Source organism: Impatiens glandulifera, chromosome 1 (assembly GCF_907164915.1).
Source record: "Impatiens glandulifera chromosome 1, dImpGla2.1, whole genome shotgun sequence".
NCBI lineage: Eukaryota > Viridiplantae > Streptophyta > Magnoliopsida > Ericales > Balsaminaceae > Impatiens > Impatiens glandulifera.
In genome coordinates this window covers 51,619,463-51,638,143 of record NC_061862.1, presented here as the reverse complement: position 1 = coordinate 51,638,143, position 18,681 = coordinate 51,619,463, and the positions used below count along the sequence as shown (strand labels likewise).

Below are 18,681 nucleotides of genomic sequence, written 5' to 3'. Positions count from 1 at the left end.
CAAAATGTTAATATTATTATACACACACAATATGGTCCAAATTCCAAAATTCCCATGAGCTGATATGTGAGTGGGTCCATTTGAGCTCAAATGATTGAACAAATACTTTACTTAAATCACCGACAAGTTAAGCCATCACCACCGCCCAAACTCATCAATGAGATCAAACAAAGTGTATCAAATATCTATCCCTCATCTCAAAATTAGGGTGAAATCTATAACCAATCAAATCCAACCACCTTATATCTATATTTATAACAAGATTTAAAAAAATATATTATTTCTCTATATTAATTTTTATATAATATTAAATGACATTATAATCGATGAAACCAAATCGCCAATCCATCATTGAAGATGTAAAAACAACACCCTAATTTAAAATGAATTAATTATGATAAATAAATTCAATATAAAACTTAATTCAATCATATTCCCCATAGCCTCAACTCATGATTCACAAAAACCCTTGTTTTTGTTCTTGGTTTTGTTCTAGGTTGTTCAAAATAGCCGAGACATGGGCAATAGACGGTCTGTTCTTCCTAGAATTCCCCACACAAGCCGATGCAACCTTAGCCAACCTAACAAACACCTTCATCTCCGATGGCATACCCAATCTTCTATCCAACAATTCATTAAACCTCATTTCTTTTATCAATGGCAATGCCCATTCCACCAGCACGCCCCCTTCACTCCTCCTCCCGCTTAAAATCTCCAGCATGACCACCCCTAGTCCATACACATCGCATTCCTTCGAAACCCTCTTTTTCTCAACCAAACATTCCCTATCTACATACCCTAATTCAACCCTAGCCGGGGCCATGAACCACATCCCATAGTCACAAACCCTAGCTCCAAATTTCGCGTCGATTAGTATATTCGAAGGCTTGATGCACCCGTGTACTATACTCGGCGCCATCGACTCATGCAAATACTCGATCCCGCGTGCCACCCCCGCCGCCACGCTCAGCCTTCGGCTCCATCCAAGGAGAGAAACCCCGTCGTGGTTTTCGTGAAGATAATATTCGAGATTTAACATGCCAACGAACTCCGTCAAGACAATTCTCTCCCCCGGGGCTTCGGAAAATCCTTTGATTTGTACTATGTTTGGATGGTGTGACAAGGATAGCCATTTGAGAGTGGTAGAGAAACCTATGCTCGCGTTGCTCAGGACAAGATTGGGATGGATTCTTTTCACGGCTATGAGATCTCCATTTGGAGAGATGCCGGCGTAAACAATACCAAGACGGCCTCGACCGATGACTCTTGTGGGGTTGAAACCGTCTGTCGCCATGTCAACTTCCATTAAGGAATATTGACGAGCGGAAAGCTGGTTGATTGGAGGAGATTCTTCGGACTCGATGGGTGGTCTTTTGTTGCGGCATATTAGGACGAGAAGAATTAAGAACAAGATGACAAGGAATGAAGAGAGGAAGGTCATTAGGATGTCATAAGTGGCGGCATGCTCGAGGTGGATCATGGTTTTAGGGGGAGAAAGAACATGAACTTTGTCAATGAAATGGAGAATGAAGAAAGTGGAGGAGAAGAAAAAGAGGGAATCAAAGTTGATGTAAAATGGGTAGACTTTGAATATAGAATTAGGATATTGTTGAGAGTGTTGGAAAATTGAGCATAACTGTACAAAGTCTTAGGTCCTACTTTCTCCTATTTTGTTGCGTTTGGTTAAATTTTGGCAGCCAAACATATAGGGCTAGTTTGATCGATATAGAACTCGAAGTGAAAAAGAAAAACTCAAGAAAGGCCTAAAAATAACACTCACAATTTGAAAGATGTGAAGTTGACATGAAGCTTTCCTTTATTTGAAAATGATATTGTTTGTTGTTTTATCATTTAAATTAAATTATCAAAATAATTTTAGTACTTAACAATGTTATAAGAAAAAGTTCAAAAAGTGTGTAGACGTGATTCTTCACATGTTAATGATTTAATAATAAAAAAATAAAAAAATAAAACTCAAAAGTCTAATAAAATGCAACTCCTTTTTTTGTGTGTAAGATTATAAGTTCATAAATACATAATATATATTTTTAATAATAAAGAATCAAAATAAGGTATTTATTTCATTTAATAATTTGAATTATCAGATGATCAAATAATTGTTGGGTTATGGGATACAAATAATCCACATCAAACAAGCTCTAAAGAGGATGGGTTTGATAACGTTTATTACTTTATTATGACTGGTACACGTGGTTATCTTAAATATAGTTTGTAACTTACAGAACACAAATTGATTATGGGTCTTCAATCAAAGACGTGTCACTTTGAATATTTTCAAGAAACTCTTTTAATAAATTAGGTTTTTGACTTTTTATACCCGATTTATTGTTTGAATAGTTAACATGACCCCCACAATCATAAATTGTGTAAATTAAATGATTGAGAATAGAATATAAATTTTATAATTTCTTAAATAAGATCATATCTACTTAAACAATCTTAGTATGCTAAAATTTAACATTTAGACTCTTCAGCCAAATGATTTATTAGAACATTTTCTTAAGAATTTAGAAGATGAAAACTTGTGTAGTTAAAACTAAAGTGTTAGACATCTTGTTTTTAAATTAAACCAAATAGAAATCAAATCAAATACAAAATCTACTTTTATAATAAAATAAAAAAATAAAAAACTAATAAAATCTGTATATTTTTATGCGTATGATATTTATAATTCTTTTAAACCGATCAACCGATTTATTTTTGTATTCGAGTTTACGTTTCTGTCCATCTCTCTGTGTTACAATGAATTACTAGATGGAAGAATACCATATGAAAATATTTTGTTTTGGTAAATGATCAATTGGTGGAACCACTTTAACCGTTTTAGCATTTGTATAATATTATAGCTTTATATTTTATATTTAATATTTTAACTTAATGGTTTAATTTAAAATAATAAATAATAAAATATTTTTAAATCATTATTTATTTAAATTATTTATAATAATTTTAATATATATAATATATATTTATAATTCTTAAACTCAATGATAAATTTAATTAAGATAATCTTAAACAATAATTTTATTTTAAAATTTTAGTAAGATTAAAAAAATTCATTTATATATAATTTTATTTATAGTATGTTTAATTTAGAATAACTATTTAAATATTTATATATAATCTTATTGTTTTAAAAAATATTTTATTCTATATATAAATAAAAATGATTAATTTTATTATAAGATTTCAAAATAAAATTATTATCTTAAAATATTTGTTCTGTATTATTGATTTAAAAAATTATGAATAGAATATATATATATAAATTATTACTCTTATTAAAAAAAATTAAAAGTATTATATATTAAAAGTATTTTATTACTTAAATTTTAAAATAAAATCATTAAACTAAAATATTAAATATATATTAAAATATAATTCTAAATTTGTAATGGCATAATTTGACCAAACCTCAAATAGTAATTTGACCATTGAGGTTTTATGTTAATTTTTTCTCAATAAATTTATTGGCCTTGAATTACTCTCTTTTCCTTAACCGAAGTAATCAAAATGTGCATCAATGTCATTTATTTGTCTTTTTAAATATTTTTAAAGCTATTTATTTTCAAATGCACTCTAATTAAATATCAATAATTAAGATTATTTTCACTCTAGGACTAGGACTAAACTACTCAAGCCCCTTCTCTCAAATGAGATATCGGTGTATATCACAGTTCAGATCAAGGTGAAACCGTTGACCAGTTATAAACTCGTAAAACCTAAAATTTACTTGAAATAATAATATTTTAATTTTAAAAAATAATAGTTATATATTATTATTATTTATATATATAATTAAGATTTTTTATACCTAAACCAATTTAAAATTTTTCTATATTTAATATAAAATTAATGAAAAATTAATAATAAGTAATAACAATATAAAAAAATTACTTACAAAATTAATTATATTAATTTATTTATCTGAATTAATAATTATATTATTTTTTAATTTAATATAAATTTATATTTTTAAACATAAAATCATAAAATTAAAATTATTTATAAACTCGTAAAATCGTAAAATTTTATTGTCGTAAATTTAAAATCTTAAGAGTTACTTAAAATCATCATGATTGAAATTGAAATGATATTTTTTTTAATTATTTCAATCTCCTATGTTCTATTTGAGTTTTAGAGCCGGGTTCGGTTTGGGTTTTTTATAAAAATCTAGAGGAAGAAAAAAATAATGATGGATTATGATTTTGAGGAGGTGGTGATTATTTTTGGTAAAAAGACTTAAAACGTATTGATATATATAAATAAAATAAAAAATAATAATTTAAAATACATGGTATTTTAGTATTTTGGTTAATGATTTGAGTGATGTGATGGATAAAAAGGGATGAAGTGATATTTGATTTTGTATAGGTTTTTTTTAAAACCCATACCAAACAAGACCTTAAAATAACCCAAACAAAATCAATTTTTTAATCAACTTCTCAACCATCAATTCACTCCTTTCATTAACCAAAATATTAAAATACTATCTATTTTAAATTATTAACTTTTATTTTATTTATATATATAAATACCTTTTAAATCTTTTTATTAAAAATAATTATCATATTCTCAAAATCATTAACAATTCTCATTTGGTACGGAGGATCTTGTACCCCTCCCACCCTAATATGGTTTTGAAACTAAAATTATTAAAAACAGTTTTAATATTATTTTATATAAAATTATTATATATTTTTAATATAAAAAAAAACATATATATATATATATATAATAAATTAATAAAAAAAAATAATAAGAAATTGTTTTTTTTTTTGGCAGAGGATATTCTAAGTTTCAGGGACTGAATGAGAATAATAATGATGATTTAATCCAGATATAAGGAAAGGCTACTTAACAACAATTTGTTAAGTTTTTTCTTTAATCTTGATTTCGGAACAAATTCATAATTTGATTTATTTTTATATCTTATTTTCATTCACATTAATGAAAGTCATCATTATAGTTCAAATTCCAAAAAAAAGTCACTAAGAACTTGTTTGATATTGACTTTTTTTATCTTTTAAAAAAAGATTGTTTGGAAAAAAAAGTTAAATGTATTTTAAGTGTTTGGATAATTTAAAAAATAATACATGATGAAAGGATTTTTGTTAAAAAAAAATAAAAAAAATTAACATTGAGCTCTAAATTAATTGACACAACGAGGTTGGATTTGGATGCAATTGGCCTCGATCATACCTCAAAGTGGAAATTCTTAAATTCTATACTCGAACCTATTTGAAATTCGGTTAACTTCTTGCGCTCATTCCATAATCAATTCTTCGGAAATTCAAATATGCCTCGTATGTAAGTATGATCATACTGAAAAAATTGAATTCCAACACTCCGCAGTAATTGAAATTTTTTTATGATCAAACTGTATTGTGGCATTGTAGTACATAAAAATGTTGGTATTGAAAAACCTATATATATCACATCAAAATGTGGCATTCATTGTATAGTAGGTAAAAAAATGTTGGTAAGTTCTAAGAGAGCCAAGCCTATCCCATAGATGAGCTAATTTTTATTTATTTGGGCTGGACTATAAAATTTTGTAATTAGAAAAATTAGGCCGACATATTGGAGTTTAATGGGCAACCTATTTTTCTTTCCATTTATCATTTTATATTATAAAAATGAACATCATATGAGTGCCTTGTTGGATCATATAACATTTATCTTTTGAAAAATACTTAATTAGGTTCTCTATTAGCTCAACTAGATTTCATTTTGGGCGGATTTAGTTTAGGACCGAGTTGAGCTTAAACTCAACTATCTCAAAAGAATATTATATATATATATATATATATATATATATATATATATATATATATATATATATATATATATATATATATATATATATATATATATATATATATATATATATATATATATGAATTAAATTATAGTTAATTAATGTAGAATTGGAATTATAAATAGAATATAATTCCCTTAATCTAAACACACTTATAATTTTTGTGATGTTCATGATTCATGAAGATGTCAAAATTGCATAATAAGATGGTTCAAATATCTCTTACATAATCAAAATTTATCTTAAATTGAATGACTCAAATGATAAATTAAAATATTTTTATTTTATTTTTATAACATTTATAATTTAAATATAAAAATACATTATATAGGTATTCAGCCGATTAAAAATTAAAATAATCTATTTTTCTATCAAAAACATAAATTTATTTTTCAAAAATTCAAACTAACCCACATCAAACATCAGACTGATGATATGTGCAAAAATTGACAAACAATGTCTTTTTTTTTTCCAATAAAAAAAAAGATAAAAGACAAATCCAATTTATATGAAAGCAACCAAAAATAGTCACATGTGAAACAGTTTCATAATTCAAAATATTATAAGAAAAAAATAATTGGACATAAATATTTGGAGGGTTTTATGATATATGATTTACTCATCTATTATTTACATACATATAAACCATAGCTTTTTTAAAAAAAAAAAAACAAAACTTGAAATAATGTTTTGAGTGGTTTGAATTATTTGTAATATATTGATGTGTCTCAATAGTGGTATAATGTCTATTTGAAGTCGATCAATCAAAATCCTTGTCTATTAGCTTCCAACATTTGGGGTGAAAATAAGGTAAAAAAATCATTTTTACCGCAAGGAGAATTTCCCATTTGGGGTAATTTTGGGCTTGTTATAGATATAATCATATTATTACTGTTCTTTGTCAATATTGAATTCTGATAAGGGAGACTGATAGCCATAAATATAAATAATAATAATGTGAAAGGGACCCTTGGACTATAAATGTTAAGGTCCCAACCCCCCTTATTTAATAAATGTAGAATGAGACAATGTAAAGCTGTATACCACATCTGAAGTTATGGCACACATTTAAACAAAATAAATAAATTTATTTATTTATTTACACAAATTTTGGTATATATATATATATGGAATTCATAATTTTCCTTTTCCATTAGATAAATTTAAAATTTATTTGTTAATTTTAATGATTCTCAACTGTTATGGTAATTTTTTATGAGTTTGTTAGTTGTTTTTATTTTTTCAATTGTAAATTGCACAGAAAAAGTAAAACTTTAAGAAAAAGTGAGGAAAAAACATTGATAAATCAGCTTACATATACAGATATACCATTTTTTTTTTACCATAGTAAACCTCTCCTCTCCCATGAACCCTACTACAAATGCCCAAATGTTACCTATGGTGATTGGTTAAACAAGCAACTTTTTCTTCTTTTTTGTCCATGTTGAGATTTTCATCAGGCAACGCTTGCATTATCCGAGGTTTCCTCGTAATAGTATGGCGTCAATTTACCATCTTTAGTGGCAGCTTTGATCTGATTCTCCGCACTCACTTCTTGCAAAAACTTGACCACCTTTCTCATCGAGGGGCGATTGACGGGTAGTGGGCTTGTGCATAGAAGCCCGACATTAAGCACTTTGCATATTTCCTCCTTAAAACAGCTTTCGAGTTTTGGATCGATCACGTGGTCTACACCCTTTTGGTCGAATGTAGCACACACCCACTTGACCAAATCTTTCTCACCATATTCTGGATCAATTGGACGCTTTCCAGTTACTAACTCGAGAAGTACAACTCCAAAACTGTATATGTCGCTTTTCTCATTCACCCGCAATGTATATGCATATTCTGTAAGACAAGAAAGACACAACTATAGCATAAATTGAAACATATTACCAATAAAAATGTCTTAAGAGGTTAGTATGTACACTATACAATCTTATACTTACACTCTTTTGATAAGTCATCCTCAAAAGTTTTATTTGAAAATTGATGGTTTCTGCCATATCCGAATCAGAACTGGCCTTCATCGATATGGGTTATTATAATTTAATCTTAAATTATCTACTATTTCATCGTTAATCCTCTTATCATTCACATAAGTTAAGGCATATTTTGATCTAAATTATTTGAATGTAGTCTCAAATAATCCAAAACTAATGATCAATTACTTATGCAATGTGATTGTTCAAGTTATCTATCAAAATAACTATATATATTGTTTTTATTAACTCAATTTTCAATACTAATCAAACAAGGCCTAAATCATCAATCAAAACACAAAATTAACCTCTAATCTTTTTACCTAACCCATGATCCAACAAGTCCCTATATTGTTTCTAAATAGGCCTGTCAATATTTGGCATGCATCAAGAACAGATTAACCCCAATTTTAGGTAAAAGAAAAAATATAACATAAGGAATTTATTTTCGAGGTAACGAACCTGGGGCAATGTAACCGCAAGAACCAGCAATAACCGACATCGACTTAACTCCCTTCCCGATCGCATCAACCGCCTTCGCCACTCCGAAATCGGCCACCCTAGCTCCAAAATCCGCATCCAACAAGATATTATTGGACTTGACATCACGATGAACAATAGGAGGAACACAATCATGATGCAAATAAGAAAGCCCCTCGGCCGAATCCATGGCTATCTTGTACCTCGTGGGCCAATCCAACAATCCACTCTTACTACTATGAAGCAAATCACCTAAGCTTCCATTACACATATACTCATACACTAATAGCTTACAATCTCTTGTAGTGCAACAACACCATAGCTTAACTATGTTCTTATGCCTTATCTTCCCTAAAGTCTCAACCTCGGCCTCAAACCCATCGTTTTCGACGACGATATTACCCTTCTCGAGGTCTTCACCGCTGTCCCCCTCCATTTTTAACCGTCCAAAAAGCTTCTTAACCGCAACAGATTCGCCGTTACTTAGAACCACCTTGTAGACCTTTCCAGATGAACCACTTCCAATCACATTGTCTTCATCAAGAGAACCCAAGATTTCGTATTCACTGAAACCCAGTTTGTGGAACGACATCAATGTCCATTTGGAGTTGTCGAAATCATGTTTGGACATCTTGAAGTCTCTGTACTTCCAGTAAAACCAAACTAGGCCTGCAATGAAAATCAGGCCTGCAAGAGAGAAGATTGACCTGAGTAACCAATGGTATCCGAAGCTTTTGGTTCCACCTTTGGTGTCACATAAACCACTAATGTCGCCGCATAAACCAGGATTCCCTTCGAAGCTGTTCTTGTATATTCCTTTGGCGTATTGAGGCGGTATTTGTCCTGAAAGATGATTATTCGATAAATTCAGCTCATTTAGCTTCAAATTCTGTAACCCATCTGGGATTTTCCCGGAAAATTGATTCCCGGAAAGATCTAGGTAATTCAGAGAAGATAAATTTCCGATTTCTTCAGGAATACTGCCGGAAAACTGGTTATTGGCGAGGTTCAGCTCATTTAGTTTATTCCAGGAATGAATCCCACTGGGAAGTTCGCCGGAGAAGCTGTTGTTATGAAGGTCAAGTTTTCCCAATTGTCCCAGATTCACTATGCTAGCTGGTAAAGAACCAGTTAACCGATTGTTATCTCCGTTGAACTCCAATAAATTGTCTAAAAAGCCAATCTCCTCAGGAATGTAGCCGGAAAATTTGTTCGAAGAAAGAAACAAAGATGACAAATTCGTCGCTCCGGATATAGTTTTCGCGATTCCACCTGAAAATGAATTGTATACGAGCTCAAGGAGGTAAACGTGAGGAAGACCCCAGAAACTCGCCGGGACTTCGCCGGAGAGATTATTGTTCCCTAATCGGACCCTTGTCAGGCTTCGGCATTCCCCTAAACTAGACGGTATGTTACCGGAAAATGAGTTGAATATAATCAATAACTCCTCGAGTTTTCCCATCTCACACAAACCCGTCGGTATTTGCCCGGAGAATCGATTGTACGAAACATCAATCGTCACCAACTTCGAATTTCTTCCCAGATCCTTCGGCAACTCTCCCGACAACTGATTCTCGAATACCCTTAATTCGTATAAGTTTGGTGATTTCGCGATACTGTCTGGCAGGTTACCTTCCAAATGGTTCTCATAAATGTGCAGCGATTCAAGCGGTAAAGAACATAACTCTTCAGGAATCGTCCCAGTCAACTTGTTCATAGAAGCGTCAAACAACCGTAACGCCGTCATGTTAGACCATCCCGTCGACGGTAACTGACCCGTTAACGAGTTGTTGTAGAGTTCTATTTGGATTACACTCGTTAGCCAAGTGAAGGAACTCGGAATCGGCCCGTTTAGCCTATTCGAAGCTAAATCCAAATCAACGAGTCGAGTGAGTCGACCCAGAGAGTCAGGGATGGGACCGACCAAGTTGCAGTCCGTAAGCCAGAGGATCTCGAGATTCGTTAGAATTCCGATTTCCGGTGGGATGCTACCCGGAGCAAAAGGGTTGTACGAGAGATTCAGTTGCTTGAGAGTGGATATGTTTCCTAGAAAAGGTGGAATCGTCCCATCGAGAAGGTTCTGAACAAGAGAGATGACCTCAAGCTTCTGAAAGTGGCCGAAACTCGCCGGAATATCGCCGGAGAAGTTGTTTCCTGACAAATCTAGGTATTTGAGGTTAGGCAAATCGGCCAGAGATGAAGGCAACGACCCACTAAGAAGATTATCGGCGAGATTAAGATGCTCGAGGCTTATGCATGCGGAGAGTTCAGGGAGGGTGGAATTGATGAAATTGTTTGAGAAAGATAAAATGGTGAGGCTACTGAGGCGGCAAACGACGGATGGGAATAAGCCGGCTATGTTTGTGTTGGATAGGTTTACGGCGGTGACGGACCCAGTTGAAGGGTCGCAGGTGATTCCTTCCCAATTACAAGCCGTGTTATCCCGATCATTCCAGGTAGAGAAGGCGCCATCTGGGTCGTCGAATCCGTTCTTGAGATGCTGGAGGTAGATGCCTTCTTGGTTTAAAGAGAGAACCAGAGTAGGAGAAGAAGCAAGGAAGAAGAAGAAGAGAAGCAATAGTAGAGAACCCATTTTTCTCTTCTGTAAACAGAGAAGACTGACCGACTAAAACGAGCTGATACTAATTCTAGATATTCCTTGAAGAAATTCAAAACACAAAATGGGGCACAGCTTTCGAATAATAATAGATGTGTTTCCCGGTAAGAAACTTGGCAACCGAACGAGTAAATGAAGTGCGGATCTCGAGGTAAAGAGGATAATCGGAGGGTTGAGGGTATGCCGGAGAAATGGGGGTAATTTTATAGTTCTGATTTTGGAGCAGAGAGGAAGAAGAATGGAGTAAAAGCTCAATCCATTCTTAGACAGATGATTGCAGATTTGATATATTCATTACTCTGTTTCTCTCTCTCTCTCTCTCTAAATGTGGTGGGGTAACAGATTTGATCGGTGGGCGCAATCACGCATGACGTTTGGCAAATGAAAATGAAAATGGGAGAAGGGAAGAAGGAGGCTTCAAAGCAACATGATAATAGACCCTGCACGAGCCAACCATTTCCGATTGTGAACCATCATTTCACAAATCCACACTTTAATTATTTTCTAAGATTTTATTACCACACTTTAATTTCATAACATTTTCAATTTAGCGGTGTATAAAAAACTCACATGGTATCGTCTCCAAAAAGTTTCGCATAACTACAGCCTTCGTGAAATTCTAGGTTCGAGTCCGTTTAATTAGTATGACGGACTCGAACCCATGTTATTTCGTGCAGGTATATTATTATGTTGAAAAGAAAATAAAAACTCTACATTCTGAGATGTCATTTTGTTTTACGAGATTTTTTCCATACATTCATTTATGTTTAATTATTTGATTTCTCTACATTATTATTATTATTATTATTTTTTGTTAAATGAGTTAAATGTGTTTATTACTTAGGTACTTTATCTACAAAGATTAATCGGACTCTAGAGTAAAAATGGAACTAAGCATTAAGAAAAAAAGATTAATCTCCACGTTAAATGAGTTTTGATATGGGAATCCACATATTTAGACGGGATCTCATTTTCTTTTACAAGATCTTCATATACATTCGGTTTTGTTTAATTGTTTGATTTCTTTGCACTCTTATTATTGTATTGTCGTAACAACGTTTAAAAGGTTATTTATTTAATAATATCTTTAATGGACCACTTAAAAATAAGTATGATATTATTTTGTTATATTACATAAAATTAAGTGTAAACAACATCAATGATAAGTTGTGTATTGTTTCTATCTTCTTACATGAGTAGTAAGGGCACACATTTATTTGTAGTTTTCATCTTTAAAAGTTATGAACATTTTGTAGACTTGACCCTACCTTTGGATTTTTTTTCTTTGCTGCTTGTTCGAACCTTTTGTATGAAAGTGTCACATTTATTGAGATTTAATTGTATATTTGAATTTGTGACCACAAAATTTTAATCTAAGAACTTTTTCTATATAATTTTTTTTAAAGTAAATTATATATTATAAAAATAAAAAAATGATGATATTTTTAAAAAGAAATGATAAGGGGAGAGAATTTTGGAGAGGAAATAAAATGAAAGAATGATGTGTCACCAGATCACTAGTTTGAAAAATGATAAAATGTGAGGAAAAAGAAAGAGATAAAATTTGTTATGTTTTTTTACTGAGAGCCCCAAAAAGTGGGGTGAACATCAGAATTTAAAGAGGCTGAATTACCCAAAAGTATTCGGTTACAACCAACTTCCAAAATAACATAATTCAGTTCAAGAGAAATAAAAGAGAAATGAAACAAAGCAGAATTATTCAATAAAAAACATAAACTGGCCCATATGCACACTTGGGCCGATAAGCGGGTGCTGCAAATATTTTAGGACCGAGGTTTTGATGAGCAGACCGTAACTTGGGGCGACTTCTTGATCATAGACCGAGACCATGAATAACTTTGATTGCCATTTTTCATCGCAAGTGTAGCATAAGATTGTCGCAACGTCATTCTCTAATAAATTTCCTCCCTAATAAAATAAAAAATATTTTCATATTTTGATTAATGAATTTAAGTTGATGTAATTACTAATTAAATTAATGAAAGAAAGAATAAAATGATATTGAATTATATTAAAAAATTTATTAAATAATTTCAATTGAACAAAAGGCTTTGAAGTATCTTATAAGTATTTATAATTTTTTATTTGCTTGAATTCCATTTTTATAGCTATCATTTCTTATCTAATATTCAATTCTCTCAAGTTGGATTATTTGGCCTAAGATTTTTTTTCAAGATTAATAGGTTATTTGTGGGTTGCTTAGTTTTGTTTGGTTTGAATGCAATGATTGATTTATTATGTTTGTTGAAATTTGTAAACTTCTTAATTATGGTTTTCCTGCTTAATTTGTTTTAAATGGTAATTAAGGTTCCAATACCTATTATGGCCTTGTTCTCTTTGGGTTTTTTAAATAACTCATCCCAAATCAATTTTTCAATCAATCACTTCTCAACAATCACATCACTCATTTCATTAACCAAAATACCCTTTATTTTAAATTATTATTTTTTATTTTATTCATATATATCAATACCCTTTAAGTCTTTTTACTAAAAATAATCATCACCTCCTCAAAATCATCACCAGTCATTACATTTTTCTCTCTCTAGGTTTTTTTAAAAACCCCAATCCGAACAAGGCCATGATAATAAACTTGCACTTCTTATTGAGTCTTATTTACTAATTTTTTTTAAGTACAACAACTATGAACTTTAATCTACTCAAGAAGATCCACCATTCATATAGTGAAAAAAAAACTAGGGAACACCTCAAAAACTCCATCCATATCCCAAAAAATATTAATGAAAAAAAAACATGATTCTTCCATATTTAATGAGCTCCATAATAGACTCAAAATCTTGGGCACGTAAAAACAATGAAATAAGACATGAGTATTTGTGTGACATATGATGTGTCGGGTACTAACAATAATAATATTTCCCTCATCATGATCATCGGTCAAAATCTTATATATCATATATTTTTGGGTCTCAAAGTTTCACAATTATTTCAAAAGATATAGAAAAATGATGGCAAAACATTGCACCTAGACAAGAGAACGGAGGTCATATAAGACAGGAATAATATCATAAAATGAATTGAAGTTAAAACACTTAAAAATAATAACTAATGTAGAAAACAAATTAAATAAGTGATCCAGCGATAAATATTGTTGTGAATGACTTCGATTTAGTAATTATTCAATTATAACATATTTAGTTGTTACTTAAAGTGGTTATTTATACTCAATGTTATTACACATGTGTGAAAGATGTTAGTGAAAAATGTAGAAAGCATGAAAATATATTGTCTTTCATGCAAAAGATATGAACTCTCAAGTGCTTGGGTTAAAATTCATCATTTAAACGTTGCTTTTGGATGTCTGCGTAATAAATTACTAAAGTAATTTTGCGTAATAATTTCACTCACAAAATTATAATCAAACATATTTTGCGTTTAAACTAAAAAAATTTATACCTCCATCATCCGCTCTATCATACGCGTTTAAACTTATAATCTCAAAAATTTTCTTTTTTATCACTTTTAAATATATTTTTATTCATTATCTCTCATCTATTTATAATCATTTTATTCATTCTCTCTTGTCTATTTAATATATTTAAATAATTTTATTCATTCTCATCTATTTAATTTATTTTTAATCATTTTAATCATTTTTATTTTTATCTATTTAATCTCTTTCTAATAATTATAAATCTTAGGTCCACATCGTAGAAGAGATAAAAAAAAATCTCTATCTTTTAAATCTCATTTATCTCATTCTTTCAATTCTCTTATATTTGGTTCATTTCTCTATCTAGTGAGACTTTATTTCATTCTTTTTCTCTCAACTCTGTTAAAAATATATATATTATTTTTCATTCATTATTATTTAAATATATTATCTTAAATTTTTTTTATTTTTTTTATTATTAAACATTTTTATATATATCTATATATTTTTTATATCATATTTATATTAAATATATTTAAAATTATATATTTATAAAAATTAATATATTCATATAATTTATTTTAAAATATATTATTTTTTAATTTAAATAATTTATTAATATCAAAAAATTATAAAAATTAATATATTAATATAATTTATTTTCAAATAATTTATTTTTTAATTTAAATCATTTATTAATATTTAAAATTAAATTAATAAATATATATATATATATATATATATATATATATATATATATATATATATATATATATAACATGAGGAGTGATAGAGTGAGGGAATTTAGTGAGGGAATTTGGTGAGGGAATGACGTGGTTCATTGGTTGGTAAGTGGGAAGAAAGAGAGAAAATAGAGAAATTATTTGATTTTTTCAGCGAATAAGATTATGCCACGTCATTCCCTTACCAAATTCCCTCACCAAATTCCCTCACCTAATCATTTCTCATATAACATTATATATATAATATTAATTATTAAATAATATTATAAATATAAAAATAAATAAACTCGACGTGCATATAAGTTTAATCAAACATATCAAAACTTAACGATTAAATAAACTGAAATCATATCAAATTTACTTGCGAGTTGGCATCAATAAACTGAATCAAACTAGCTCATATTAAAACATCATTATAGAGTCGAAGATAAAGAAGACAAGAACACATAAATTCAAATTGAAGATAACAAAGATAAAAATCCTGAAATTCTAAAAAACAATTCGTTATATCAAATTAGAATGAGCTTGTACAAAGAGAGAATTCAAAATGAGAAACAACAATACTCGTCATTCTCTTCAATACAACATTTTTTCATCGTCAGAAGAAGGGGAAGATGTTGAGTTATGGAGCCTACACTTATAATAAACTCTACATTGTTAATTAGAGTTTATTGGGTTTATTTTTTTTGGTTTTGGGCTTGACCAAAGTTTTTAGGTTTATTACCTGAATGTTTACCCTATAAATATGTGATTATTAAGGGTTTACATTAAAGAGATAGAATTCTAGAGAGATAAAGTGTGAGGCAAAAACTCTGTATTCCTTCTTCTTCTTCATAGTAAATCTGGTGGTGGCTGAAGTGGATGTAGCTCAATTTGAGTGAACCACTATAAATCTGTGTGTTCTTGTGTTCTTCTTTCTTGTGTTTTTACAAATTATTTTCAAACAGGTCGGATTTGGGAGATACAAATCCTAACAACTGGTATCAGAGCAGCCGGTCTAGATCTGAGCATTAGAAATGATGGCAAGTGAGAACAGTATAGGACATGGGATTGGAAGATTTGATGGGACAAATTATGCCTTCTGGAGAATGCAGATTGAAGATTATCTCTATGGAAAGAAGCTTCATGTTCCTTTGAGTGAGAAACCAGAGAAGATGGATGAAGCTGAATGGAAACTCCTTGATAGACAGGTTTTGGGAGTTGTCCGATTGACGCTAGCCAAGACAGTTGCTCACAATGTAGCAAAGGAGAAGACCACCATGGGTCTGATGAAAGCTCTTTCTGATATGTATGAGAAACCATCTGCTAACAACAAGGTACACTTAATGAAAAGACTCTTTTACTTAAGAATGGTTGATGGTACTTCTGTCACTACTCATTTGAATGAATTCAATACAATTGTGAATCAATTTCTATCTGTTGAGATTGATTTTGGGATGAAGTTAGTGCCCTGATTTTGTTAGCATCTCTACCAAATAGCTGGGAACCTATGAGGGCAGCAATTAGTAATTCAGTTGGAAATGCTAAACTGAAATTTGTTGAAGTTAGAGATCGTATTCTTGCTGAAGAGGTTCGTAAAATTGATTCTGGTGAAACGTTCAAAGGTTCTGCTCTGAATGTGGAAAACAGGGGCAGAGGTAATGATAGAAATTTCAACCGAAGTAAGAGCAGATCTATGTCAAGGAGCAGGAGGAGTCAGTCCAAGTCTGGGAGGACATTTGAGTGCTGAAATTGTGGTAAACAGAGTCATCTGAAGAGGAACTGCAAAGCACCGAAGAAAAACGGTGATGATAAAAAATGATGCAGCCAACGTTGTTACAGAATCTGTCATTGATGCGTTACTTCTGTCTATTGATAGCCCGATAGATTCATGGGTTTTGGACTCAGGAGCGTCTTTCCACACCACTGCTCACAAAGAATTAATGGAGAATTATGTGGCTGGAAACTGTGGGAAAGTTTATCTCGCAGATGGTGAGCCACTGGATATTGTTAGTATTGGTGACATCAAATTGAAGATGGCAAATGGTTCTGTTTGGAAGATTAATAAGGTGAGACACATTCCAGGTTTAATGCGCAATTTGATCTCTGTTACACAACTTGATGAAGAAGGTCACAATTTCAGTTGTGGAAATGGTGCATGGAAGGTGACTAAAGGAGCAATTGTTGTTGCTCGAGGTCACAAAACTGGAACATTATACACGACTTCAACTTGCAGAGAAACAGTTGCTGCTGTAATTGATGACTCGAAGAACAGTGAGCTATGGCATTGCAGGTTGGGCCATATGAGCGAAAAAGGGATGAAAATTCTTTTGAAGAATGGACAGATTCCAGAACTGAAGTCTGTTGAACATCAGTTATGTGAAAACTGCATTCTTGGAAAACAAAAACGGGTGAGTTTCTTAAAACTGGGAAGGAGCTCAAGAAAGAAAGACTAGAGTTGGTACACACTGATGTGTGGGGACCTGCACCTGTTTTTTTTATTGGCGGATCATACTACTATGTGACTTTTATAGATGATTCAACAAGAAAAGTATGGGTTTACTTTATGAAGCACAAGTCTGAAGTATTTGCTATTTTTAAGAAGTGGAAGGCTTTGGTTGAAAATGAAACAAATCAGAAAGTTAAGTGCTTGAGATCCGACAACGGAGGTGAATATATCAATTCAGATTTCAAAGAGTATTGTGCTGAGAATTGGATCAGTATGATGAAGATTGTTCCCCGAATGCCTCAAGAGAATGGAGTAGCTGAAAGAATGAATCGAACATTGAACGAGCGTGCTAGAAGCATGAGATTGCATGCAGGGCTGCCTAAAACCTTCTAGGCAGAAGCTATTAATACTGCTGCCTATTTGATAAACAGGGGACCCTCTGTTCCTCTTGAATTCAGAATTCCTGAAGAAGTTTGGAGCAATAAAAAGGTAAACTTTTCTTATTTGAAAGTGTTTGGATGTTTATTATATGTTCATATTAATGAATGTGATAGGAGCAAGCTTGATCCAAAGTCTAATAAATGTTTTTTCATTGGTTATGGTGATATCGAGTTTGGTTATCGTTTCTGGGATAATCAAAATCGGAAGATCATTCGTAGCAGAAATGTTATCTTCAATGAACAGGTTCTCTACAAAGATTGTGTTGGGAAGACATCAGGTGGTGATTCCAAGTTGGAAGAGACTGGTACAGTCGATTTGAGAGAATTTTCAGCTGAATATATACCGGTTGTCGAAGAAGAACAATGTGTTGTTGAAGATGAAATCGTTGAGAACGTGGCCCCAGAGGTAAATCAGCAAACACCGGTTATACAGTTGAGAAGATCATCAAGGAATCGAAAACCAGTTGAGAGGTGGTCTCCATCTCTAAACTATATCTTGTTGACAGATAGAGGTGAACCTGAATGCTATGAGGAAGCAATACAATCTGATGAATCGGTTAAGTGGGAGTCTGCGATGAAAGATAAGATGGACTCTTTGATGTTGAATCAGACTTGGGAGCTCACTGAGCTACCAAAGGGAAAGAAAGCACTTCACAACAAATAGATCTTCAGGATTAAAGAAGAACATGATAAAACCATGAGGTACAAGGCAAAGTTGGTTGTGAAAGGATTTC

The 18,681-nt window shown here is 31.3% G+C and overlaps 2 protein-coding genes across 2 annotated transcripts; both read right to left on the bottom strand.

The window, feature by feature from the left end:
- Positions 1 to 361: 361 nt before the first annotated feature.
- Positions 362 to 1,672, bottom strand: LOC124921109 (serine/threonine-protein kinase-like protein ACR4). Its single transcript, XM_047461724.1, has one exon. It carries the CDS (start codon positions 1,478 to 1,480, stop codon positions 458 to 460), a length of 1,023 nt encoding a protein of 340 aa, XP_047317680.1. The 5' UTR covers positions 1,481 to 1,672; the 3' UTR covers positions 362 to 457.
- Positions 1,673 to 7,127: 5,455 nt separating this feature from the next.
- LOC124929125 (receptor-like protein kinase HSL1) lies at positions 7,128 to 11,306 on the bottom strand. The gene is made up of 2 exons (XM_047469405.1): positions 8,287 to 11,306; positions 7,128 to 7,690 (listed from the first exon to the last, which is right to left on the bottom strand). The coding sequence occupies exons 1-2, from the start codon at positions 10,895 to 10,897 to the stop codon at positions 7,299 to 7,301; spliced, it is 3,003 nt and encodes a 1,000-aa protein (XP_047325361.1). The 5' UTR covers positions 10,898 to 11,306; the 3' UTR covers positions 7,128 to 7,298.
- Between the last annotated feature and the right edge of the window lie 7,375 nt (positions 11,307 to 18,681).

Bases quoted from the DNA above. Each gene is read 5' to 3' on its own strand.
- LOC124921109 (XM_047461724.1), bottom strand. From the start codon at position 1,480: ATGATCCACCTCGAGCATGCCGCCACTTATGACATCCTAATGACCTTC.
- LOC124929125 (XM_047469405.1), bottom strand. From the start codon at position 10,897: ATGGGTTCTCTACTATTGCTTCTCTTCTTCTTCTTCCTTGCTTCTTCT. The intron at 7,691-8,286 runs GTTCGTTACCTC...CTTGTCTTACAG, and splicing joins TTGCGGTTACATTGCCCCAG to AATATGCATATACATTGCGG.